At 42.4% G+C, this 25,140-nt stretch overlaps 1 protein-coding gene across 1 annotated transcript in view; it reads right to left on the bottom strand.

Annotated features, from left to right (window-relative positions):
• Window positions 1-16,121: 16,121 nt before the first annotated feature.
• Window positions 16,122-25,140, bottom strand: part of LOC147701255 (uncharacterized) — a 282,557-nt gene continuing 273,538 nt past the window's right edge. The window contains 1 exon segment of the mRNA XM_086929324.1: window positions 16,122-17,636. Coding sequence (XP_086785450.1) covers window positions 16,438-17,636 — 1,199 coding nt within the window. The 3' untranslated portion in view covers window positions 16,122-16,437.

Here is a 25,140-nt window from a genome sequence, read left to right as displayed (position 1 = left end):
TCCTTTGAGTTTTTAGTAAAATATTAATGTTTTGGGACTAGATTTCAGTTGCAGAACGTTAATACATACCGTAAGGCATCAGTATTTGGAATTGGATGCCCTAATCTCGCCCCCTTGAAATACCAGTTTCTTATTGTTTCCTAATCCCATTTAACAATGCAAAACCTTTTTCTGAATTGTTATTTGGTTTAGGAAAATTTCAAAAAGTGTTTAGCTGTCGCAACCCCTCAGGGTTATTGAATTTGAGGGTTTGTAACTGTACACAAGACTCAGAACTCATGCACACATTAGAGTAGCAGTCACACACTACCAGCAGTATTTATACTCACCTCGCAATCTAGAAGTCACATACTACCAGCAGCACTCTCAAAGACGAGTAGTCAAACACTATCTACAGCAATCTTACAGCACTCCTAGACTACCAACTGAGTGGGAATTTCATGCCATCAACAGCACTCTCAGACCCCTCACAGACTAACCGTAACTCTTTACCGAACGCTCTCTTCCGCCTTTACAGACTATTAGAAGACAGGGGGAACTCCTCCGTTATGGCGGAGGAGTGTCGCCCTACTGTTGAAATGCAGCAGTCAGAAGAAAAATAAAATGTCAATAAAACGATTTTATTGTCGGTTGGTTTTTACTTCCAGTCCGTGGCGGTAGGCAGTAAAAGTGCAGAGGTCGGTTTGGATTGCCATCCACTTCTGGCCAAACCAACATGCTCACTTGGATATCTCCAGGCTGCTCCTCGGAGATACCCTAGTTCTCAGGGGCACATGCTCCCAGACCCTGCTGGAGTGCAAAACCGTCACACTCCGCCCAGCTCTTCTCTCATGCTGGGAGATGTGATGGGATTGGGTGGGGTCTGGGAGCCTGTGTCCATGGGAGTTTTAGTGCCTGGATGGGAGCAGAGGAGCAGCGCTGCGCGGGAGCAGAAGATTGCGGCAGCCAGCAGGAAAGTTAAGTTTAGATTTGTATTAATATTTGTGCCCCCCCCACCTTGGATTGGCAGCAGACACCCCTGCTACAAGTAAAAGCAGTGCCACGCCCCTCATAAATTAGCAGCAAAACCTGGCTAAATGTAAATAGCTCTTTGCCAATTGGTGAGATTGTGTGTGAATTAGTATCGTTGGATGAGTAGGTGACAAGAACAATGAGTAATGGGTAGATGAATAGAGGCATAAGTGCATGCATGATTGACTAAGTGCCTAAATGATGAGCCACTTAGTGTATGGACGGACGATGAGTGACTGTATGAATCGAAGTATCCAGGAACTTTTAGCATAATCTAAAGCCATTACTTTACTAATTGTTTAGTATTATCAGCACGACGAAACAGGAAGGCTGAAGTGATGTAAAAAAGTTCATAGGAAGTCTCCTTAGTAGTCTGCCACTGACGATAAAGGTGTTGCTATGTGTGGGGGCGTAGCTTACGCGCCGCTTCGACATGGCGGTCCGCGCTTGAGCTCAGGGGCAATGGAGGCCGACTGGGAGATTTCTGATCCCCATATGCGAAGGAATTAATCCGGAATCAACGCTTTTGACGTCCGAGCATGCCGTGAGCAGTGTGTGTGGCTCTCTATACTCACGTTGCTCGGAAGGCTTCTTTTTTTTTTTTCCATCACAGAGCCTCTCTCTCTGTAATTCGCGGGAATCTGCCATTTTGTATATTGGTGGCGTCGCTTGCGTTTTTCACCTCAAATGCTGCGCATTTCAACGGGAACCTGCGCTGACTGTGGGGAATGAGGTGCTACTTGCCCAAATTGGCCATTTCTACCTCTGCAAGCTTACCTTTCCCTCGTAATACGCAGTTTTTGGGAGCTTTTACGAAGCAGAATTTTAGTGCCTTGTCTCAGTGACTGTCTTTAGTGGTAATTCAGCGAAACCTACTATGGACCAGATGGTGAGATAACTATATCATTTTTACTGCGCTTGTTGACCGGCAAGATACTCCTGCGCTTGTAGAGCCCTTCTGTATATTCTTCTTTTCTGCAAACGGCGGCCATTTTGTGCTCTGGTAGTGAAGACTGTTTAACCTCAGCTGCTGTACGTATTTGGCGTTCTTTTTGATTTCTCTTGAAGATGCAACATTTATATTTGTGTCTCTGGACTTTCAGTACTGATGATTGCTCTTTGCTTGTGGCAACCAATTTTCTTCAACTGATATATTTTTAATATTCTCACTAGTTTCATAATCTTTTATTCGTTACCACTTGCTTGCAACCATAAAAAGTACAATTTATAATAATAGTAGAATAAAAATTATTATAAATACGAAAAAATATTTTTGCCAAAACATGATCACATATTTTCAATCAAGAGTTTGTCTTATCTTGATAACAGCTTTTAAAAAAGTAGCTATGCATTTTTCGGAATGAGTTGAGTCCAAGAATTGTAGAGAGAGATATGCTTGATGACATGACCTAAGACCAAGGGAACGAAGAAGTGGTAGTATCCAGGTTTTTCGTGGTGATTTATAATATGTACAGAAAAAAGTAATATGTAATGTGGACTGAGTTGATTGTTCATCGCATGGGCAGTTCGTAAATATTGCTCGACCAATTCTGTATCCGTGGAAATGAAACTAAACGAAAAAAGGTGTTAAAACAAAATCTTGTCAGAAGATATTTTTCGTGGTTAGACAAATAATACGATAAATAAGGTTGGATGTTTCTAACAGGTTGGATTGCTTGGATTTGAGTATTGAGCGGTTTTACAATCTCAATTGAGCTACGAAGTTCTCTCAAATGGGCCATGCTTATTTTCTTTAACTCTTTTCTCGAAATATCCTCCACACTAGGAGGATCATCAAAGTATGAGCTACGGCCAAGGTCTTTGAAAAAGTTCTCCACATAAGCTAACCAGGGAATCTTTCTCTGGTTTGTTAAGGCCATACTGTCCGTAATTAGTGACCGAGTTAGATGGCACTCTGGTTTTGACCATATACGTTGCCATAATAGGATTGGTTGGGAACGTATATAATCAGTAATGTAATCCATACCTAACTTTTTATGGGAGGCAAAAATTGGAGCGCTTTGTGGGAGGGCCAACAAATATTTGACAAACCTGTTCTCTACTGTTTGAATAGGGTCTATTGGGCCATATCCCCAGATGCCCGCGCCATAAGTGGCCACACTGTGGCATTTTGCATAGTAAATTTTTAGGAGTTCTGGGGGAGCTGGTTTGCCAATTTTCTAGAAAAGGAAGTCAGAGCGGTTGTTGCTCGCTGAAAGAGGAATTTTCTACTGTCCGTGGCCTGCCGCCAGCTCAGGGAGTCATCCACCAAGATTCCTAGATATGGGTAAGCAGAGGTTTTTTCCAGTCTAGACTGTTCCACATATATTGGTTTAGGGTTCTTGACTTTTGGGCCAACGTGCATGGTGAACGTCTTTTTGATGTTGATTTTTAGGCCAAGAGAGCCCATAAAAGAACAGTATTTGTTAAGTTGCTTTTGTAATTGGATAAGTGTCCTGGCAATAATGACCGAGTCATCTGCATACAGCAGCGTTGGTATAGGGCGGTGATTGATCTGGGGTAGGTCCTGGCTCCCTTCTAGCATAGCTAGCTCGAGTCCATTGGTGTAAAGGTTGAACAGGAAGGGAGCCAGTACACATTCCTGTCTTACCCCTTTTTGGAAGGAAAAAGATGGGGATAACTCGCCGTTGACTCCAAATCTAACACATGCTGTAGCATCCGAGTAAAGTTCTCGCAAGAAGGTAATAAGTGGAGGATCCACCTTGAGGTCGCTAAGGATTGCCCAGAGTTTGGAGTGCAGGACGCAGTCAAAGGCTGCACTTAAATCAACGTACACAAGGAAGATGTTACCTCTTTTAGCTGAAACATACTTCCCGATCAAGAGGGCGAGATTCAAGGCCTGCTCCACGGTTCCAAGGCCCTTCTGGAAACCATATTGCAGGTCGGTCATGATGTTGTTTGACTGGGCCCAAGTTTGTAATCGATCCAGTACCACCCGACCCGCAACTTTGCCCATGGAGTCCAAAAGGGAAATAGGCCTATAACAGGCAGGATCGTTTCGATTTCCCTTTTTGAAGATCGGGAGCAGGATGGACGTTGACCATGATTCTATCAGCCCAACTGATGTTGCAGCGGAGAGGACTTGGGTAAGGAGAGGCAACCAGAGTTCAAAGTTATGTAGGAAAAAATACAGGGGAACGCCATCTGGCCCAGGTGCTTTTCCAAGTTCGGACGCCTTGAGGGCCTTTACGACCTCCGCGTGCGTGAAAGTTATATTGATCGGGTAGGTGTTATTCTCCGAAGTGTTGTCATTTGTCTGTTTCTCTCTAGAGACTGATTGGAGGAGTCCAAAAATTTTGGAAAAGTAGGAAACCCATTCGTCTGCCGTGATAGCTACGTCTAGATGCTGGTCCTTCGTTGTATCGGCCAAAAACGGGGATCTAATTACTTGCCAGAAGAAAAGACTGTCCTTGTTACGGCAGCTAAAATGTAGCTGCGCCCAGAGATTGTTCTTAATTTCTTTCTTGCATTCCACTCTGGCTGCATTATAAAATTTTCTTAGTTTAGAGATTTCCAGAGTGTCCCTCAGGGGTCTACACAGAGCAGCTTTTAGGTCCGAGAGAGCCTTGCGACATTTTACGTTAAACCATCGCTCGGAATTAGATTTTTTGTTCCTAGATTTACCAGTAAATTCCTCCTTGATAACCTGTAAAATTTTCTGGAAACTGGCCATAATTGTTTGAGCAGAGGAGTCGGTAGATAGACAATCAAGAATCCATGGTCTGGTTTTATCAAGGACCCATTCCGTGATTTCATGAGGGTCGACTTTAGCCCACTTAACAGTATATCCATTTATCTTGTTCATGATTAAGGAGTTTTGCGTTAGGTGACTGTTGATAGTGGGATAAAGGGTAACATTTTTAGGTGAAAGTGTTACACAAATTGGAAAGTGGTCGCTGCTCACATCTGACCCTGTGTAAAAATTAGTCACTTGGCCCTTCAAGCTCTGCGAAGTCAATATATAATCAATGTTGGTTGAAGATCCCCTGCCGTGGAATGTTGGAGAGAAGTCTATTGGGGTTTCTAATAGGTAATTTGCAAACTCGAGCTCTTATAGAAGTTTACCAGAATAAAAGTACTATTCTTGTTAAAATGTATTCGGATTATTTGATAGCTTGGATCTTCTTTAAGGTTATGTATTGTTAGGGGAGGCAAGGTATTGGCGATATATACCGCCAAACCCCCCTTTGGTCTGCCCATGGCTCCCTGAGTAGCTGGGATGTGAAATGTTTTATAACCAACTATATGATGGGGAATGATTGACCACGTTTCCTGAAAACAAAGTACCTGATGTTTGGCAATTGTATCCAGCCATGGTTGCAGCGATGTTTTAGTTCGCAGACCTGCAACATTCCAATACAAAATAGAGATGGTCAGGTCTGCGCTTTGTAGCTGGTCGTGTGGCTGTGTTGTTAAACTTTTAGGAGGTAAAGGAATTACAGGTCGATTAGACAGGCACACAGGTGGGGTCGTATGGTTATTCTTCTTACTAACAATGTTTCTAATCTGGGGTAGATTTGTAACGTTAGGTTCAAGGAAAGCCACCGGGTTATTGTCTGTCATTATTTTTATGGGGTCATGGGAAGATTCTATCAAAGGATCATTTTTATCTATTACTTGAGAGGATATTGATTGTTGTGTGAAAAGTTTATATACAGACTGGTTTACTATTGGTCCAGGACTATTGGAAGCTTCAGAGGTTGGTGATACCTGGGGCGTACTTGATATGGTTTCCGATGGTCAATCTACCATTTCAAGGCAATCATAACGATTTCTGGTTGGAAAGCCCTGCCAACCCTCCATGGGAATAAAGGGCCTCACAGGGGGCCTGAACTGTGAGTGCCAGTCTTGTGAATGCCAGTCTCTGTTTCTGTTTCTGTGGGTATACGCCACCTGATTCCAATGCCCATCAATGGGTTGTTGCCAATTGTCAATAGGGAAGTATTGATGGGTGTTCGTCGGGGGATAGAAGAAAGAGAGGTGGTGGGCGTCTATACCTCCCTTTTTTTCCAAAGACGGCCAAGAGCAAATATAGTTAACTGTAGTAGGATCTACACAGTTCACTATAATGCAGTCGCCCTGTATAGATTTTCGTTCATCTCCAATCCAAGTTACTCTGCGGACTGTGGTTATTCCGCTAGAATGACGAGGCAGTAATGGTCTGTTTAAGCTTAACCACTGTATGACTTTATTTTTGAGAGACCAAGAGGACTCATTTGTGCCTTCTGAAAGTTCGGGAACGCCAGTGAGAATGACTGTGTAGGGGGAAGCTTCAGGTGGGAGATATACTGGGCACCTTGGGCGTGCTCCCCTTTTTGCTGACTCTGAGAATTTAATTGCCTGCGTTTTGGGAGGTAGAGAAGTCTGTATTGTGTTATCGGCTTGTTTGATACTTGTCGTTGGACCTTGGAGGGCCTGAGACGGACCGGCACTCAATCCAGTCGGGGGCACTCCCGTGTTGGAAGTAATCGGGGAAGGTGCTGTTAGAGTTAAGTGAATAGGTTTTGTAGCAGATGAGTTTGGTAGTGATGTTGATTTGCGACCGGGAATCTGTTGGATCACTTGTGGAACTTTTGGAGGTGGATTGGTTTTAGCCTTTGCCTGTAGTGTGTGCACGACTTTAGGCTGGGTGGGAGGTTCGGTTGATAGTAGTGCTATCTGTTTACCTAAGTTTCTCAAACTAGTTTCTAAGGGTTTTAGATGCTCAATAAGGAGTTCCCTAATCGTTGATAGTAGAAATGGAGTGGTATTGCAAACTGTACAGAGGCTTTCGGGTTGCAGATTTCTAGGTGGAGTAATAGTTTGAGTCACCATGTTGGTGTTATCCATTATAGGTTTACTTGCAGTTGACATGCTAGTGTTAATAGTGGAGGTAGGTTGGGCCATCTGGAGTAAATGGGCCCCCTCTAACTCCAGTGGAGCCTCGAGACTCGCTGAATTACTATGTTGCTGTTTCCCATTTGCCCGTTTTGGGACAGCACCCTCCCTCATCCCACGAAGTCGCTTGTCTAATGATGTTTCCAATGTTTGGCAAATGTCTAGGTTAGGAGTAGTCTCTAGATCCTCCAACAAGATTGAATCAGATGAAGATTGAGTTGCTGAGAGGTCCACAAAGCAGGGAACTGTGTGAATATCAGCAGAAATCGTAGGTGGGAGAGTCAATATTGGTATAATAGGGTCTTGCTGGATAGGAGATGCCGCGGTGGCCAAAAGTCCCATAGAAGATCGTTTGGCATTTGCAAGGTCTAAAGATACTCTCCGCTCCAGCAGGGAAATGCTCTGGTCAATGACCTCATTTGTTCGCGAAATAAGTTGGTCTATCGGACCTGTGAGTTGTGTTACACTTTGGACGGGTTCTTCATTTTTCCGGGTTCCTCGAGTCATTTTTAGCGGCTTGTAAGACTGGGAACTAACCAATGAAAAGTTTATACTGAGAAATTAAGGGGGGTGGCCCGGTCCGATCCTTATCGGTCACTAACGGGCAACAACGGGCCCGCCTTTGGCCCAGGCTTTGCCCGGGCGCTCCCGCGACGCGGGCGATGACAGTGTTATATTGCGCCTCCTGGCGCGTGGCTGACGTCACTGCCGCACTGCCTGCTGGGAAAGGTAGTCCCCCACTCGGCGGCCGCTTGATTGTAGTAGCGGCGGTGGGGGGACTACGAAGCAGGGCCAGCGACAACTGGGCAGAGATTGGTTTTCTGCTGGTCTCAGGCGGCATAGAAGAAATACAGCGGAGCACCCGCTCCAACGCTGTAGGTGGGCTGGAAGCTCAAAGCGGTAAGCACAAAGCGGAACACCCGCTCCACCGGCAATGACAGTGTTATATTGCGCCTCCTGGTGCGTGGCTGACGTCACTGCCGCACTGCCTGCTGGGAAAGGTAGTCCCACACTCGGCTGCCGCTTGATTGTAGTAGCGGCGGTGGGGGGACTACGAAGCAGGGCCAGCGGCAACTGGGCAGAGATTGGTTTTCTGCTGATCTCAGGCGGCAAAGAAGAAATACAGCGGAGCACCCGCTCCAACGCTGTAGGTGAGCTGGAAGCTCAAAGCGGTAAGCACAAAGTGGAACACCAATATTCTCACTATATTGCTTTGCCTGCTGTTAAATTCGGATGTCTTTAACAATTTTCTGAGTACGCTCCTGGTACCCTCAGTGCTATTTTTGTTCCTGACGTACCGGAGCCTTTTCCTAACTACTCTCATATAGGTTGCTATTGTGTGTATTTTTGTTTTTTCTTGCACACTGTAAAGGCTGACAACATGGGTCTCTCGCCCAAGACCAAAGACTCAAAAGGTAATCTGAAAAGGTCAAAACAAACCTCTCCTACTCCAGAGTCAGCTCAGAAAGATGCTGGTTATTCGCTGGACACCATTTTGTCACGTTTAAATGCTGTTCATGATATTGCGCAATCGACCAAAACTAACACTGACTTACTTCAGGTGGAGGTTGCAGCCATCAGAAGTGATTTAAAATCCTTATTACTTTGTGTTTCGGCTGCTGAATCTCGGATTAGGGGTACGGAGGATACTGCGCAACAGCATTCTAAAACACTACAGCAGATGGAACACTCCATGGCGGCACTACGGAGAGATCTTACAGAACAAGAAGATCGTAATCGCAGGAGTAATCTGCGTATTTTTGGTCTGCCCGAAGATGCGGAGAAGTCAGCGCCCTCTTTGATAGACTTTTTGTATCAATGGATTCAGTCTGTTCTACAGATTTCTTTTCAGAAAGACTTTGAAATTGAACGTGCTCATCCAGTCCCTACTTTCCGACACAAGTCTTCACCTCGTCCTAGGGCGGTGATTTTTAAACCTCTGCGTCATCAGCACTCTGAACAAATTTTGGCTCAGATGAGGAACATCAAGGCGGTCACTTGGGAGAGTCACAGGATTGCTATATCTCAAGACTTTGCCAGAGACACTGTCATTAGAAGGAAGGGTTTTCTTAATATGCGAAGACGACTACTCGACATGAACATTCCATTTTCCTTTGCTGGTCCTTCAAGATTTCGTATTACTTTTAAAGGTCGCCCCCAGATATTCTACAAGCCCTCTGATCTTTCGACCTTTCTGGACAATCAAATGGAATCTCAGATGGATTCTTCACCTGCTCCTGGTCCCTCTGGTTCTTGAGTTATTTCTGAAATGCTGTTATTTTTCTTATAATCTATTTGGAGTGTAAGTCTTGCTGTTGGCTCATGCTATGAATACCAGACTTCTAGATGTACATATGTGTTATGATAACTCCGTGGTTAACATGTTGTAACCTATCTTTGAGGCGAAGGTTTTGTATTATTTGTTTTTCTCTCTCTTATTTTGTTTCTATGCTTTATTTAGCTTATTCCCAGTTTGTTGTTCATTGTTCATGTTTAATAATTTTTCTCTTCTCATTTTTTCTTCCACTTCATATGTTTCTTTCCTTTCTCATTTTTTTTTAATGGATGCATTGGTATGTACTGATGGTGTTTCACTGCTTCTTTTGGTTGCTTTATGTTTAGTTTGTTACTCTTGTGGTTTGCTGTTTTTTATTTTATATATTTACTAGCAGCCCGCCCCAGCGTTGACCAGGGCAGAAGGGGGCTGGGGGCAGCATTTCAGGCTTGCGTGCACTCCTGCCCCGGCCCCCGCCCTCCAAGACATTGTCTGTGTCCCAGACAATGTCGTGGCGGGCGGGGGCCGGGATGGGAGTGTATGCAAGCCTGAATTGCTGCCCCCAGAGCCTGAGCCTTACCTCAGCAGCATTTGTTCAGTGCCAACCTCCCGCACCGGCTCCCTCCCGCCCTGACATTTCCCGTGTCCCAGAGCCCTACCTTAGCCGCCGCTCCTCCCCGCGCTCCTCACTTCACCGCTGCTCCTCCTCATCATGACGCACCTGAGCTGCCACTCCTCCCCGCGCTCCTCACTTCACTGCCGCTCCTTCTCGTCATCACGTACATTGCGGCCAGCACTATGTCGCGGCCAGCGCTACGTCGCGGCCAGCGCAGCGTCGCGGCCAGGAGCTACTTTCAGGGCACATTTTTTTTGAAGTTATATTTTTAAATGTACGTTTTTTTTTATTTTCTATAGCCTATGTCCATCTGCACACCCTGAGGATTACAACAATGTATTGGGTGTGTGGATTGGCGCTGTGGTTCCCGAGTTTACCTTGCCAAAAGTAATATATATATATATAATAGTAGTATAGATTAATCTTTTCATAGCTGCCTTTATTTCTCTTTCTGTGAATATATCATCTGGTTTTCGCTTTATGTTTATCTCATTCTTTTTTGTTTAGGCTGCATGTCTATTGTGCTTTATTGTTTGATTGTTCTCTTTGTTTTGTAATTTCCTGCAATTGTTTGTTTTTTCTTCTATTTGTTCTGGGCTGGGCGCTATGTATTAATATTCTTCTCGTTTTAGGGTTGATCCTTTTTTTCTACCTTTATATATGTTGATGTGTTTATATCATTTGTCTCCGTTTTATACCTTGTATATTTTTATCGATTTTGGCTTTATATTTATTGTTCTTTATTGATTCTTTTTCCGATTTACTGCTTTTGAGATATTACTCAACTGTATTATGATATTTGCTTAATGTTTGTGTGTTATGAATTATTATCTTTGTTTTTTCTGATCATTCCAATGAATGTTAACTGTATTATGACATTTGGTTATTAGTTTGTGAATTATGAATTAATATATCTTTGTTTTTTTCAATCTTCTTGATGAATTTATATTTATTGTTATTCATTGCTATCTTTGATATATGATACCACTTATTCTGTTATACATTGAGATTTAATCTTTGCCTGTTCTATGTACTTATTCTATAGGTTTCTTTATTGTAAGATGATCCTTGATTTGATAGTTCATGTTTGTTTCCCTCCTTTTACTAGTTATACTTTTGTATAACATTATTGTATGTTTGCGAATTTCTCCTACCTTTTTTTAATAGTTCTTCTTATATCTCCCCCTACAGTATGGATTTATGGGTTGTCGTTTTCTTTTCCTTGGTGGCCTTTCTGCTTGCCTCTCCATGTTCCCCCCTCGTATGGATTTGGTTTCCTCTAGACCTCCCCTGGTGGGTTTCTTTCTTCTGGTCTCTCTGTTTCCTTTTTTTTTTGCTTTTATTTCTTTTTCTCATTCTCTTTTCTATCTCTTTTCTTTTTCTCTCTTTCCCTGGATCTCCTGCTGGTGCGTATTATTTGTGGTGTCTTTTTTGTTTATATGGATGTATTGCTTTGTTTTATGGAATATCTTCTTTGCTATCAGTGTCTCGTGAGGTTTATGTTCTTCTGGTTTTATGCCTGGTTTGAACGTATTGTCGCATAATGTACGAGGTTTGAATCACCCGGTGAAAAGGGCGAAAATTTTGGATTATTGCAAGCGTCTTTCTACGGATTTAGTGTTACTACAAGAAACGAAAATATCTTACAGAGAAGCTTTGTTGTTGAGGAAAGAGTGGGACCTTGATGTTGTGTGCTCTGATGCCCTTGGCAAAAAGAATGGAGTGATAACATTACTCTAAAAATTCAGGGTTATCTGTGGTTTCTGCAGAGCATGATTCTGAAGGACGATGGTTGTTGTCTAGACTTTCTAATGGTTCTCTTGATCTTTATGTTATGAATATTTATGCTCCTAACAGTGATGATCAGTTGTTCTGGTGTTCGATCACCCAAAAACTTGCTGAGGTTCCTCATAAGGGTAATCTGATAGTTGGTGTAGATTTTAATCTTCCAATGGACCCGATTTTAGATAGGCATTCTGCTTTTAAATTCTGTCCTCCTAGGGCTCACAAGCAAATGACCAATATGTGTGCTTCTGCTAATCTTCAAGATTTGTGGCATCTTCATAATCCTACCGGAAGTGACTTTTGTTCCTCTCCTCATTCTAGCTTTTCTCGTATTGATTATCTTTTAGTCAGTCCACTCAGCTCTTTCACAGTTTTCGTCATCCCCTTACATCCATCCTATTCTTGTTTCTGATCACGCTGCTGTATCCTTTTCTCTCTTAAATCTAGCTGATAAGAAAGAACTTCGTACCTGGAGGTTAAATACCGAAATTCTGCATGATCAAACTCAGGTTACGGCTTTGACTGATGAGATCATTATACTTTTTTTTCTGATAATGAAGGCTCAGTCAATTCGCAAATAGTTTTGTGGGATGCCCTTTAAATGTACTCTTAGAGGACACGTTATTATAAGTATGGCAAAAAGGAATGCTGATTTCAAGAAGGAACTTTCGGATTTAGCGGAGGATATCAAAAGACAAGAGCTTCTCTTTTGACATTCTAAAGACAAACAATTGCTGCAAAACATTAAGAATTTAAAATATTCCTACAACACTATTGTCACTAAAAGAGCTCATATTGGGGTTCAAGCTCAGAAATCTGAACGTTTACTGTTAAATGCGCAGGTTAGATTGTGGCGGCAACGTTAAAGTTTCAGGAATCTAATTTTAGGTCATCTCAGATATCCTGTATTAATGATAGCTCTGGTTCTAAGAAATTTCAAACAAAAGAGATTCTTGAGGTTTTTCGTGAATATTACAGTAAATTGTATACTCCCCTTCATCAATCCTCATTTAACCAGTGTCAACAGTTTTTAAAGACAATCCCTATCCAGACTGTGTCGGATGATGATGGTGTGAAATTGGGTGGTCCGGTTACATCTGAAGAGATTATAAATGCCATCAAAGCCAAACGTTCTGGTAAAGCTCCTGGACCTGATGGATTTCCCATTATGTTTTATAAGACTTTTTCCCATCTGTTGTTCCTCGCCTTAAGACTGATTATTTCATCAGGTTCGGTTTCGAGTTCAGCTGCAGATGCTACTATCGTGGTAATTCCAAAGGAAGGTAAGGACCATTCGGATCCTAAGAATTTAGGTCCAATATCCCTCCTTAACATGGAGGCAAAGCTTTTTGCCAAAAGCTTTATCCAAACGTTTGGAATCCTATATTCCACTACTTATTCACCTATCTCAGACAGGCTTTGTCAAAGGTAGATTGGCTAGAGACAACATCCGCACCTTTTGCCATATCATAGGAAAAGCGAAATTGTCTACCCTTCCAGCGGCTGCTCTTGCCCTTAATGCCGAGAAGGCTTTCGACAAGGTCTCTTGGTCTTTTTTACATGCAGTGTTGTGTGCGCACAGTCTTGGTGACTTTTTTGTTAAGATGGTTATGCCCTTATATGTCATCCTAGAGCGAATATTAGAGTTAATGGTGCTACGTCCTCATTTTTTAATCTTTGTCAAGGTACTACACAAGGATGTCCTATGTCGCCGCTTTTGTTTTTATTGTCCATCGATCCGCTCCTTCGGTTAAATGATCTGCATCAGGATATTAAAGGTTTTACTTTTGGCTCACACTGCATCAAAACAGCTGCTCATGCAGATGATGTCCTCATTTTCTCTGATGATATAGTGTTTGCCATTGCTGCCATTTCAGATATGATGAATTTTTTTCTAGTGTTTCTGGATACTCCCTTAACAATGACAAAATGGAGATGTTTCCCCTCAATGATTATTGCTTTCCAGCTCATATGGGGAATGCTGGATTTAAATGGCAATAAAAAAAGATTAAATATTGGGGATTTGGTTTCGTAGCACTCTGTATGACACAGTAGCCTTTAACAAAGCTCAGACTTTACTCAAGGTTCGTCAACTTTTAGATACGTGGTCTCCTAAGCATATCGCTTGGTGGGGACGCCTTCAATCTTTGAAAATGATGATAACGCCCATTATTAATTTTGTGTCCTCTCTGCTTCCTATCAGGCTCTCTTCGTCTTTTTTTCATGAAATTGATTCCCTCACCTCTAAATTTCTCTGGAGCGATAAAAGAGCTAGAATTGCTTATAAGTCTTTGAGGAAAGCCTATGATATGGGTGGATGTAATTTTCCCGATTGGGAGAAATATCAAGTTGCTTTTTAAGCTTCTCAGGGGGCTCTTTGGTTCTCCTCGGATCCTCGCCATACACCTTCTTGGGTGTGGATTGAACAAGAACTCTCTTTTCCTTTACCTTCCTCCTGTTTTTTAACTACATCCACGTTATCTATTCCGTTCTCTCGTACTATTATCTTAGACACCATTGCAGCGGTTAAAATAATTGCACAACTCTAAATTTAAAATTGTAATTGATTCCAAACTGATGATTTATTGGGTTAATAAAGGAATTACGTTGGTTCGTCATCTTTATGATTACAATAATGATCCATTACCTTTTTCCTCCTTAGCTCAGCAATTTTCTCTTACTAATTTGGATGTTTATACCTTTTTAAAAATAAAAGTTGCTCTTGCTAAGCTGCGTCTTGCTCCAGTTTCTCCTACTATTGCTTTATGGCAGATGTGGCTTAGATCTGGAAATGTGGCTTCTAGGATCTATACATTTTTGTTTTCCACGCCACCTGCCTTGTCCACTGTTACTCAACAGAAATGGTTACATCATTTTGGTCATGATCTTACTGCACACATCTTCTCAGACTCTTGGCAGTTAATTGGGAGGCGTTCTCTTCGCAATAAAATTGCCCCTCCTCTAATTCAATCTAAATTTTTCTCTCTTAATTTATTGCATTGGACTGCAGTACGCTTACACTCGCTCAATCTTAAAGATGACGATCTTCGTTTGAGGTGTGGCTTGGCTGCAGGCGATTATCCACATATGTTTTTTGAGTGCTCCCTACTCCAGCCTTTTGGGACTTGGTCCATAAACATCTTCTGTTAATATTTAAGATTTAATTTCAGCTCTTCTTTCCCATGATTGTGTTGTGCCCATTAGCGTCCCCTATACCATTACCATTGGACTCTTTAGATTTGCAATTACTAGATCTGTTGTTGACAATTGGGGTGAAAGTTGTCCTCATGGAATGGAAATCTTTCAGTTCCATCTCTTTTCATACTTGGTGGGCGTGGGTATCTTTTTTACGAAGTGTGCATAGATGAGGCTCATCTCTCCCCTTCTATTTCTAGTGGTGTTTGGAGGGCTTTGGATGAGTATATTAATTTGGCGTCAAAAGGGTTGGTTGAACAATATCCCTTTGTGGCGTCATTCTGTTTATTGTTCTTCTTACTTTTTGTGGTGATGCAGGAGATCCTTCCGTTCCTTCCTCCCTTTCTTATTTCCCTCCTTCCTTCCCCTTTTCCTCTCCCCCCGAGTTTTTCTTTCTTTTTCTCTGTCTCTCTGTTTTCTGCTTTTTCTTTTTCTCTTCCTTCTTCTCTTCTTCTGTAATCAATCTTCTATCATGGTGATATTTTTGACTTTCATTCAGGTTCCTTGGTGCCATTCTTTATTTCTTGTACTACACTTATGAAATTTGTTAGAGGAAATTTATGTGACACGTTCACAACTGTTATATTGTATTGCTTTCTCTTTCATCAAAGGGTGATACACCTTTTTATTGTATTTAATTATTTATATGCCTTTTTGAAAATCAATAACATTATTGAACAAAAAACACTATAAAGAAGGGGATGCAGTTGTTTACTTTTGACAATAATGCTACTGTTGGCTGCTGCCAAGCCTCTGCATGGTTTGGGTCATGCATGTGACCTTTCTTTGTGATTCCTTTATAGCTTTGGCCAGGGAAACTGTCTGTACGTGTTCTTAGCATGTAGTCTCTGACAATGTTACTAGTCTTTCATATATTGGATTTCCATTAAGGGGCCATGTTTTGGTCTGTGGGTTGGTTGGGGGGTTGTAATAGAAAGTTAGTCCTTTCACCCAGAAAAAGTGAATAGATTCTGGACACAACCACAGTGTATAAATGCGGACATGCGTAAATACATCTTTTATATTACAAAGGTCGATGCTTTTGATCCCAGCCAGAGAACACAGGCAAGCCAATTAAACTAGATAAGCATTCTCTGAATCGGTCAAAAAAGTAATTTGCCCTTCAATCAAAATTACTTTACTTCTCTTCATCCTTATACCTAACATGTTCCGCTTTAAATTTGAAATCGAGTGGCTAGATTCTCCTGATATACAGATTTGTAATAACACATACATGATTTGAGTACTCATTTAAAACCTTCCCTTGAAGCTTCATATTTTTTTCAATACAGTTGACAACGAGGGCCTGCGACCAGGTAAATATGAACTTTCACAACAATCCAGAGCGAGAAATATTTTTATTTGAAACAACACATTTGGTGCACCTTTCATTTTCAAAAAAAGAATAAGCCAGTTTAACAAAAGATAAGGCACCCTGGAAGTTAGAAAGAGGTACTGCAAAGTGGGTGACTCCACTTTGGCAAAAGACGTGGAAAAGCAAATCATACTGCATGCAGACCTTTTCAGAAATTGATTAACATTGCAAAATAAATGGCAAGCTTCACATCTTTAAGCGCATAAGCTATTACCAGAGAGCCGACATGGCCCACTGGGTAGCATGCTAGTTATATGAACAGGGTACATCAAAGATGAGAACTCATTTGGCATTGCCTTTCCTGTACCCAATGATCATAAGTCCGAATGGGGTGTTGCCAAGCTCCACAGTATGGCTGGCACCATCAATGCCAAAATCATGTTTCCCCCAGGAATACTCAGTGCCCGGGAAACGTTTCCAACTAATATTTGAAAGAGATTTTCCATCAAATGTAATTTGAGAGAGAGCTGAGGTCTTTACTACCAGGACTGCTATATTCTTCTCTAGGTGTGGATTGCCAATGACCTGGTAGCTGGTGCCATAGTGAGACATGTCTGGGATGTTCATTAGGAATGGCTCATATGAGCGTGCACCGATTTTCCCCCCTGTGCAATAGTACATGACCAGGACCCCTGCACTGGCTGTGATGGAGACAGTGTCGGATTCTGTTAATTCAATCCTCAAAACTTGACCGGCCTTTAATGATTGGCTTAACTTGCGTTCTCCCACCTGATAACTTAATTGTGTGTATTGTGAAGCAACAATAAACACTATATCTCTCCTCCCTTGGAATGCTAAACTCGGGAAAAAGAATTGTGTTCCCCAACGAGAAGTAGGAAGGAGCTGGAAGGAAACATGACACGGGGTTACTTTCCCAGAACAGCTATATCCACTGGAAACAGCAACAGGTTTAGTTGATACAATTCTGGTGCCAGATAAATCGTCCTTGCTTTGTAAGCGAACCTCTTGGAAAGATTCAAGGCTGAGAGTAAGTATGTTTCCTGGTGTGTATATCTTTCCCTGATGTTCCACACGCCCAGTTAGATAGATGACAACCTTATTTTTACCTTCATAATTAGTAACAGACAACTCTTTCTTAACGCCCTCTCCCCCTACAGATGGTGTTACCACATAATATTCGGATCCCACTTTTTGCAAAGGAATTATTTCAGATGTTTCTGACTGGGTTCCTCTGAAAGTTTCAGTTACAACTGAAATTGGTTTATCTGACTTAATAACAATAGAAGAGGTGTCTTTCCGCTTCGCCAACATCTCCGCAGGAATGGTTATTGAAACAGCAGCTGTCTGTCTCTTGCTCAGGGTAAACGCCCTCTTCAATTTGATTAACTCATAGACAAGACTGACTTTGGTTTGGTCCTCATATGCAGTGACGCGGAACTCCAACTTAACTTCCTTTTGGTTAAGGAATGTTGGGCTAGGGATAACAAATTCTTTTCCAGCAGGAGCTGTAGACTGTTCACCTAAGAACATCAAAATAAAGAGAAGTCATATCAATATAGTGGTATGGTATGTAAAATCATATTACTTTGTGATGCATATTTCACATAAAATGTATACCGCGTGAATGCTTCAATCGGGCTTCCAATTAATTTGTACCTATTTCTACCTTCTTTGATTTATTATATTTTTACATTTTAGAAATAATCAATTTAAGGGATAAAGGTTATTACATGCTTCACTATTTTCCAGATTAAAGTGCTACCTCTCTGTAAGTAAAGTTCTTTTATATATGATCTTAATCTGATTTGCAGTTAATGGATATGAATAGACAAAGAGAAGTTGAAAATAATCTACATATTTCAATGGAAATGACCAGTGGTGGCTCCTCCTATAAGCGGAAGGATCGTTACCCCACTGCCTTGAAGCAGCTTGATTTGCATCAACTTTATGTGAGGGGTTCGGGGCTGCAGAGCAAGAGAGGAGTGGTAGAACACTCCTAAGTGAGCAATGACTGTTTGGTCGGCCCAGTTGTGCACACTTTCCCTGTTCTCCATGCAGGCTGCATTACAGCCTGCATGGAGAACATGCCCAGGCCCCCAATCCCTGGCTGAGCACTGAACTACTGCGCTCACACCAATCACAATGCTGCATTGCAGCATTGTGAGTGGTCAGTGGAGCCTGGGGGCTTACTAATCACAATGCTGCACTGCAGCGTTGTGATTGGTCAGGTGATCCTGGCTGTGTTTAATGGAGCTCGAAGGAGAGCAGGGGTGGAGACGTGGTACCGGCGTAATGGTAAGCGTATTTGTTTTATTTAACGTTGTGCCCTGCCCCCCTCCTATCACCCGCCACCCACAATCCGTACCGGCCACCACTGGAAATGACTATTTTCTACTTCCCTTTGTTGAAGCTCTACCCTCATATTTAAACGATTCCTGAGACTTCCTTGCACATATATCATGCATAACTTAGGAAAAAAGCATATTTGTTGATCACAATAGAAGTATGTGCAGTCTATACAAGTATTGAACACACCATGGGGGTATAGGTCTGCAAAACATTTTTTCGTGCTAGGTCTATGGTATATAGCATGGACCATGTTAACCATGATCTTGTTTTGTCAGCACAATAACTGTTTTTGGTTGATTAGAAGATAGACCTGCAGAGACCGGGATCGGTTAGAGACACCTGCTTCAGTTCCAGCTATGCCTATTTAGTAATGGGCTGTTGGCAGGAGCAGGTGATCTAGGCACCAGAAATGGAACAATTCAGTTCCCAAGTAATATCATGAATAAGATTTATTGATATTCTTTTATCATCAATGTTAGATTTACTTGCGAAATCAGAGGTTAATCAATAATTAATACTAAAAACATGAAAATAGCATCACATTCAAGTGACTATATATTACAAAAACGTTTAATACCCCATATACTATGAAGACCAGAAAAATCATGCCTATACCACATCACAAAACAAAAAGCATAACTAAACCTATCATGCCCATGTGGACTGTACCAAACATATAATTATCAATAAGTATTGTCACTAACAAAGTAGAAACTCTTAACTTACTCAATGGCAACTATGTCACTGAGGTGTATCCAACAATTAAATGTTCTTGTTTTCTGAAAAACATACAAAACAAGTATATTCTACTCTTTCTTTCTCGAAATCCAAGTTTAAAAACATACAGGACTGTAGCTGAAGCCAAGAGGAGCTAAGCCTAAGTGAACATTTAACTCCTCATCTGGTTGAGTCCTTTTGATACACAGGGTATTGACATGAAGGACTTCTGCATTTGAGGAAATTGCAGCGCATGCAAATTTAGCAGAAATGTGACCAGGCACGATGTACCATATTCAAATAAACCTCAGTATATTCATTTTGTTTAAACATGCAAATCAGATTTTGTGGTCTGCATACTATGTCCCTGTGGATTATGATACATTGGTAGCCCTATCCACCAGATGAAGAAGAGTATACTGGAACACAAAAGAGATATACAGGGTAAAAATCATTTATTCCCTGTGGGCCATTCCTTTGAGGTTCAACATGTCAGTGAACCTAGGATATTGAGGTTCTTTGTCTTAGAAAGTATGAAGGAGACTAATAGGGGTACTGACAGAGAACTCAGATTGAGGCAATTAATCTCAAGCCAACACTTTCAAAAGGACTCAACCAGATGAGGAGTTAAATGCTCACTTAGGCTTAGTTCATTTAGACAGGAACTCATGCTATGCATTTGGTACTGTGATTTGGCTGTAGCTTCTCTTGGCTTCAGCTACAGCTCTGTATGTTTTAAAACTTGGATTTAGAGAAAGTAAGAATAGAATACACTTGTTTTTCAGAAAACAAGAACATTGTACGTTTGGATACACCTCAGTGACAAAGTTTCAATTGAATAAGTTGAGTTTCTACTTTGTTAGTTAGAATACTTATTGATAATTATCTTTGTGGTAAAGCCCACATGGGCATGATAAGTTTAGTTATGCTTTTTGTTTTGTGATGTGGTATAGGCATGATTTTTCTGGTCTTCATATTTTATGGGGTATTAAAGTTTTTTGTTAAATATTCCCACTTGAATGTGATGCTATTTTCATGTATTTACTATTAATTATTGGTGTTACCTGCCTCTTATTCTATCCAACATGGTGACAGTGTCCAATATTGTAGCATGCCCTATTATTTACCCTTTGTCTATGTTGTATTTATTTACTTTCTGTACTTCACAAAAGTAGTTATAGACAATGACCGACATATGTGAGTATGGGATACTAATTTATAGAAATGTAGGGAAGTGGTTGGTTATTAGTAGGTGAGGGTATTCACACTCAGCTGGTAACAATTCCACAATCACTTATAGGTCAAGTCAAGTCTCACTAAATGAATCCTAGCTCAACCCTTGGTAGCTTAGCAAGCAAGCAGTCAGCGTTAACTTAGGATACAGGTATATTTTAAGCATTTAATGCCAACAAATCAGTAAATATGTAAAAAACAAGGCACAATAAACATCCAGCCACACTAAAGAATATTTTTTTTTAAATGACTAAACCCAATATAGGGGCACTGAAATATAAATGTGTAAGGATTAAATCAGGGGTCTCCAAACCGGTCCTGGAGGGCCGGATCCATGCCAGATTTTTTGGATATGCCCATTGAGATACATGTAGTTATTTTAAAAATCTGGCATGGATCCGGCCCTCCAGGACCGGTTTGGAGACCCCTGGATTAAATAAACAATTGTGCATTTGAGTGCGAAAAAAGCATAAAGCGTCGCTCATAGCTATATGTTCGGGCTAGACCGAGATAAAGTCAAAGTTTTAGGCTGACCGCAAAGGAGTGTGGGTCGGATAGGCTGAGGGCTAGGTCCCGGTCAAAACTGTATCTTTGGACTTAGGGCCTGATTTAGATTTTGGGAGATTTGTTATTCTGTCACAACCGTGACAGATATCCCATCTGCTGAACTCAAAATGTAATTATTTCCTAAGGGATTCATATTTCAGCGGAGGGGACATCCATCTCTATTGTGACGGAGCAACCTGTCTGCCGAAATCTAAATCAGATACTTAATCTTTTTCTTGGAGCTTTTCGCTTGATGACTAGTGATTGAGTTCAATTCAATGACTGCAGCCTGCTGCAATGCGATGCCTCGGTGAGCCTCAAGAAGTCTTTGTCCTCAACGGCAAGGATCTCCGGAGCCGGTCGCCTCCTGGAGCTTTTCTGTTAAACGCTGCAGAGCTTGTTGTTTCTGAGTTCTTTTGGGGAAAATAAGGGTCCAGTAGCACTAGCCAAAGGTTCAGAGACCCCGGATTGCCTCTTGGGGTCTTAGGACTCACTTTCCCACAATGTACCTGCACAGTCCAGAAAACATCCAGTTGCACTGGTCATTTGGGGTGATCCTCTCTTTGGTGGGAAGGGTGACTACTTCCAGCTCTGTTTTACCTGTTTATGATCAGTCAGGGAGTCCATGCCTTTTTGGTTAAGTCAGGCACAGCCTTGGGAGTGTAAGTCTTCTGTGGTGCAGTCTAGGGGCCTCTATTCTGGGATGGCAGGGGAGGGGGGCATCCCAACCTGTATGAGTAAAGCTACGTCCCTCTTCTATGACCACTTCCTACAAAGTGTGGCATATTTTCAACCCAGAATACACTGTTCTCCCAAAAATCATAATGAACAAATTCTCTCCTTGGTATGCGTGTCTGTGTAACCCAAACCGGAGGTGTAGATAATGTCTAACATCATGCACCCTCCAGCCCATCTCCTAATATAATAGGGGGGGGTGTTGGGGGCTCTCATATGGCAGGAGATCAAGGAAGTGGGGTTGGCCTGGCTCCTATGACATCTGTTTTCCTGCCTTTGAAGTCCAGCTTATATCCCTAGCCCCCTTCTGCTCCCTGGCGTCTCCAGGAATGTCCATGTCCATAAAAGGGCTATTGTTGCAGCCCCAAGCTTCCTCACACCTACTCAGGTATCAGCTTGGCTCAGCTTGTAAAAGGGCTGACCAATCAGCAGAGAGTACTACATGGATTCATTAAGTAACTTCAGGAAGTACGTTCTAAAACCACTTTCCTGTTATAATAGTTATAACAAATTAGACAGTGACAAGTTGTTGGATTTATTGTAACCATTATTTTGATATGTTGAATGACAGGTCTAGCTAGCTTCAATCAAAAGTTAGACTTTATTGGTTTATCAAGTTTAATAAAGATTTCCTATGTCAGCCTAGGGAGCTAGCAGCATTACAATAGAGAAAAATTCCCAGGGCATATAAAACATATATTACCAGTCCTGCCAAGCATCACGCATCAGACGTGACACTAACGCATTTCAGTGTGGTGGTCCGCATCACCATACTGAAATGCATTGTCACGCATAATGCAGTAGTTTCTGCTGTCACAAAAAGCGCGCTGCAAACAACTGTATGTGGCAGCTGGCAACGCGATTGAGTGCCTGCACAGGCTTTGGGCGCTCTCAGCAGCTGAGCAGTCTCACCCTCACAGGGGCAGCCTGAGCCAGCAGTTTTGCTAAAATGTATCTTTTTTTATTTCCGTGGCGCCATGGCGCTGAGTGACACAAGTCTCAGACTTGCCGTAACGCCATAGGAGCACGTGACGTGACATCCTGCTAACAAAAGGCGCAGGGAGTTATTATATTTTGTAAAGACTGTTGCGGAGTGGCTGGACTGCTTACTCAGCCTCACTGGTTTGCGGGCCTGGCCAGGGGTCCGGGCATCATGGCGCTCGGCTACTGGCTCACCCCACACTGCTGTTTGCACCTCAGAACCTGTCCTGCCCTGCAGAGCTACCCACGGTGGAGCACGGCAGGCCCAGGAGCTGAATTATTGGTCTCCCCGCCCGCCAGCGAATTACCGTCTGAGCAGCCGACTCGGGGCCACTTGGTGAGGGATAGTGCTGCATGATTATGCAACAGCTGTGACAGGGCCGGTCGTCACTGAGGGGGAGTCACGCTGCCTAAGCCTGGAGGCTGCAGAAGAACAACAGAGCAAACACAGTGTATTGTGGCGGGCTTCCAGGAGTTGTGCTTTAAGGGGTAACGTTGGTGCCTCCTGGATCTAATGGTCACTGGACGGTGATGCGGGCCCTACAGTCATGTCAGAGGCACTGCAAGAGCAGATGGTTATTACATGAGGTCCGGGTAGCTGAGGTGACGAGCATGCCGCCTCTTGCACCCCCGCAGCCTGCCTCTGCCTCTCAGAGGTCACCTGGGAAGCGGCCGAACAGTCAAGAAAGCCATCAGGTAAAGCTTTTTTTTCCATTTGTTCTCACAGCAGAAGAAAATAAAGCGGAACACCAAAATATGAGAAATGGAGTCTGAACCTCGGCTACATTCAGTAGCCCCCAGTATTGCAGTCATTATGATATTTTCTCTACTCGAGGTGAGCTAGTGGCAGGCACACTGCGCATGTTTTCTATCTGACCCTACTACAATAACTGAATTTGCTGACATTTGCAGAAACGTTCTTTTGTTTGCAGTGTTGCAGCTTGGACTGTCAATGAGAGTGGTGCACATCTGAGTCCTCGTTTCTTATTAACAGTACGATCACTTTAGGAGGGCAGTAGGGGCTTCTGTTTCTGGTGCTTTTCATCAGTTTTAACATCTTCCTATAGTGCCTTGTTGCTCAAATGGGTATAGTTGCTGATATGTATGACTTCCCAGTCTTTATTGCTTGATTTTGCTTCCGTAAAAGTGTCACTCATAGCCGGTGAAATGTCACTCATAATTACACAAAAATTATGAAAACGTCACACATCGCAATCTGAAATCTTGGCAGCTATGTATTACATTGCCCCTGCTTTTTAGGTCTCGAGTAGACAGCGCTTGAGCTGTCGCAAGACCTATTGTAAACAGAACATGGAGGATAATTTGTCTTAAAGCTTGCCATTGGTTAAGTGTGGCATTGCTCTTCTTATCTGTCTTATTGTCGGCTGAAGATCTGATACATCACTTCCGTTTTAGCAGGAAGCAGCACTGACCAACTACAGTTTAGTTACGCTGAAGGCTGTTATCTTTTTAGTTAGGGAATACTTGTTTCCTTTGCTGCTCGCATTTCCACAACTGCCAGCTTTCCTGCCTTCACCAGCGTCGCAGCTGCTGGCCATGGCGTGCTGTGCTAACTTGGATCACCATACTCCCAGTTCCGGCATCTGGATGCCCCTAAACGACCATCTGGCACTTAATCTTTCCGTATCTACAACTGACTGTCCGTGGGGAATGCAACTGGTGCTCATTTAAAGCACTGCTACCTTCGAGTGGAATTTGCGCTATATAAAACGGAAAAAAACATCGTGCAATACTGTTTTTTTGGCGACTGCAAATGTAGTTTATTACGTGGTGCACTTTGTTGGGTGCTTCCGTCATCTGTCTTGTTTTCGTCTGTCAGATTCCTTCTGACAGTGGTGAGTTTTTGGATACCGAGGCAGTAGCCTCATTACTCCACATTCATTTAGAATTTTGTAGTCGCTGTTCAGGTTGCCTTATTGATGTGTGACACTTTGTCACAGTTGAGGTTCTATCACAAGGTTAACTTCAGTTATGGGCCCGCGTGTAGCAGTCAATTGAGTTTGCAGAATTGTCAGCATGTTTACTCAAAGAGTCTTGTCTTTGTCTATCTGATACCTTCTGATAGGGATGTACGTCGTTACAACGCATGCTTTTACAACACATGCCTTTACGACACAACTTTTACAACCCAAGTCGTTACAACGACTTGCGTTGGGGGGCGATGGATAGTGAATAGTTTAATATACTATTCCAACTCCAGTCCCCGTGGATAGTAGGGAAGGTGTTGGATAGTAAATTAAAAGTATTCCCTATCCTAGAGCACCCCCCAGCGCAAGTCGTTGTAATGACTTGCATTGTAATGGTTGCGTCGTAAAGGTACTGCGTTGTAAAAGTTGTGTTGTAAACACTGTTCCCCTCTGCTAGTGTTGAGTTTTAGGTGCCTGCCGAGGCGATTATGCCAGCAGACAGTGAAAGGATTTTGGTTGCCTGCTGAGGCGATTA

The sequence above is a fragment of the Lissotriton vulgaris genome, chromosome 7 (assembly GCF_964263255.1).
Source record: "Lissotriton vulgaris chromosome 7, aLisVul1.2, whole genome shotgun sequence".
In the NCBI taxonomy this organism is placed as follows: domain Eukaryota; kingdom Metazoa; phylum Chordata; class Amphibia; order Caudata; family Salamandridae; genus Lissotriton; species Lissotriton vulgaris.
This window is presented reverse-complemented; position numbering and strand designations above follow the sequence as displayed.